Genomic DNA, 634 nt, shown 5'->3' with positions numbered 1-634 from the left:
GATTGGGGCCGCGCCTTTAAAACGGGCCCCGGAGGCTAGGCCCTCATTTAGCAGGAGGAGGCTGCCTGTTGCGGCTGGGCTGAGTGAGCTGGTCCTTCCCCTTCACCCCCCTTTTCCACTCCCCTGCACCGGCACTTTTATTGCCCCTGTAGCCAGGCTCCTGGCCGGCTGGCTGAGCCCCTGGTCTGGGTTTTAGTGTAGAATTTGCACCCTTTTTTTTCTTTTTGTATATAGAGGGCCCCCCCACCTTTCTGTTCCTGCGCCAAGCTGAAGCTGCTGGCATGGTTGTCCTGGCTTGATAGCAGCTGGGGTCTCCCTTTGCTGGTGCAGGTGACCAGCTCTGCTTCTTCAGGGGGGGAGAAGCATGACTGTGGGCTTCCCCTAATCCTGCTGCAGACCAGCTCCACCTTGCCCTGCTCACCCACTGCCCTACACAGCTACCATGGCTTTGCTTCATCCCTTCACCAGCTGCCTCCTCCTCCTCCTCTTACTTGCTGTGCCTCTTTTCTGGGCTGCAAACCAGTCCCTGCTGCACCCTGGCTCCCTGCCCGCTGTCCCTCCACTGCCCCTCCTGCAGGCCCTGCAAGTGCGGGCACCAGGCGGCCAGGACTGGCAAGCAGGGCCAGCGAGTGGG

General features: G+C 61.0%; 1 protein-coding gene across 1 annotated transcript in view; it reads left to right on the top strand.

Annotated features, from left to right (window-relative positions):
- The first annotated feature begins 442 nt into the window (after positions 1-442).
- BMP15 (bone morphogenetic protein 15) overlaps positions 443-634 on the top strand; it is a 1627-nt gene continuing 1435 nt past the window's right edge. The window contains exon 1 of the mRNA XM_010186131.1: positions 443-629. Coding sequence (XP_010184433.1) covers positions 443-629 — 187 coding nt within the window. The remainder of the gene's footprint in view (positions 630-634) is intronic.

This window comes from Mesitornis unicolor, unplaced genomic scaffold (genome assembly GCF_000695765.1).
Source record: "Mesitornis unicolor isolate BGI_N332 unplaced genomic scaffold, ASM69576v1 scaffold39946, whole genome shotgun sequence".
Lineage (NCBI taxonomy): Eukaryota > Metazoa > Chordata > Aves > Mesitornithiformes > Mesitornithidae > Mesitornis > Mesitornis unicolor.
This window is presented reverse-complemented; position numbering and strand designations above follow the sequence as displayed.